Source organism: Phalaenopsis equestris, unplaced genomic scaffold (genome assembly GCF_001263595.1).
Source record: "Phalaenopsis equestris unplaced genomic scaffold, ASM126359v1 Scaffold210578, whole genome shotgun sequence".
NCBI lineage: Eukaryota > Viridiplantae > Streptophyta > Magnoliopsida > Asparagales > Orchidaceae > Phalaenopsis > Phalaenopsis equestris.
In genome coordinates, this window is record NW_018229656.1 from 12,370 (window position 1) to 13,558 (window position 1,189).

General features: G+C 45.4%; 1 protein-coding gene across 2 annotated transcripts in view; it reads left to right on the forward strand.

Moving 5' to 3' along the window:
• LOC110036767 (cysteine-rich receptor-like protein kinase 25) overlaps positions 1-1,129 on the forward strand; it is a 2,051-nt gene extending 922 nt beyond the window's left edge. For both annotated transcript variants that reach the window (XM_020741293.1, XM_020741294.1), the window contains exon 4: positions 811-1,129. In XM_020741293.1, the coding sequence (XP_020596952.1) occupies positions 811-848 (38 nt within the window). In that variant the 3' untranslated portion in view covers positions 849-1,129. The remainder of the gene's footprint in view (positions 1-810) is intronic.
• The last annotated feature ends 60 nt before the right edge of the window (positions 1,130-1,189 follow it).

Below are 1,189 nucleotides of genomic sequence, written 5' to 3' on the forward strand. Positions count from 1 at the left end.
TATATATATATACATACATACATACATACATACATACATTTCTATGTGTTGTGCACCACCAAAATCTGACGACCTCCCTTTGGCCGGCCACCTCACCCGTCGGCCAACTGCCCACTGACCGACCGCCACCCACCCTGGTCTGCCGCCTCGCAAATCCGACCGGCTACCATGGACCAACTCTTAAAAAATAAAAGATTTACATAAAATAGCACCAAAACTTGTCGGCCAGCCTTTGGTCGACCACCTAACCCGTTGGTTGGCCAAACACTGGCTACCGCTTCCCACTCTGGCCTACCATCCACTGGCCGGCCACCATGGCTGGTTAGCTCTTATAAGATGGTAGATTTACATAATTACCACCCAAACCTTGTTGGTCACCCTCTAGTCTGCTATCTCGCTCGCTGGCTGGTCGCCTTCTAGCTAATAACCTTCCCCTCGGGCCGACCATCCACTGGGCGGCCGCCTCGCCATCACGGTTGACCACCAAGTCCGACCAAACTCTTGAAAAGTGAAAAATTTACGTAGACAACACCAAATCATGCTACCTCGCCCACTAGCTGGTTGGCTTCCTTGTTGCTCCTGCCGGTCGCTTCACTGCTCCAGCTGACAGTCGACCACCTCTCAAATCGAAAATTTGCTTACATACCACTCAATTTTTATAAATATATATACGACTAAAAGGTAATTATTTATAAGCATATTCTTCGATCTTTCATCTTTAGATAACTAACACCTAAACTTCAATACTTTATTTGCCACTGGACCACTTGGGCCGACCACTCGATACCGACGAATCCAACAATAAGAAAGAGATTCAGGAAGACCAGTTCGAGAAGGAAAAAGGCTGAAGTACCCATCATGACCCTCCTTATCAGAAGAGCATAAATATAATTTCATCTCTTCCTCTTTTTCTTTATAAATAAAAGACTCCTTGGCATGTAAAATGGGTTCCTTTAAGTTGTCCCTCTCTGCCCCTCATGTTGGGAGTCTGCTCCCATTCTCTTTCACTTGTAACCCAAGCTTATATGGAATAAAATGTGCCGCCGAGCCAATTTGCCCTCCGACGGGTCAATCCTCTCTCTCTTCCCCCCTCCCCGTCGAAAGACTGATTTGGATTCAACACACACACATATATATAAATAATGTTATACATAAAATAATAATATTTTATTGGCAAGGGAAGGGAAGG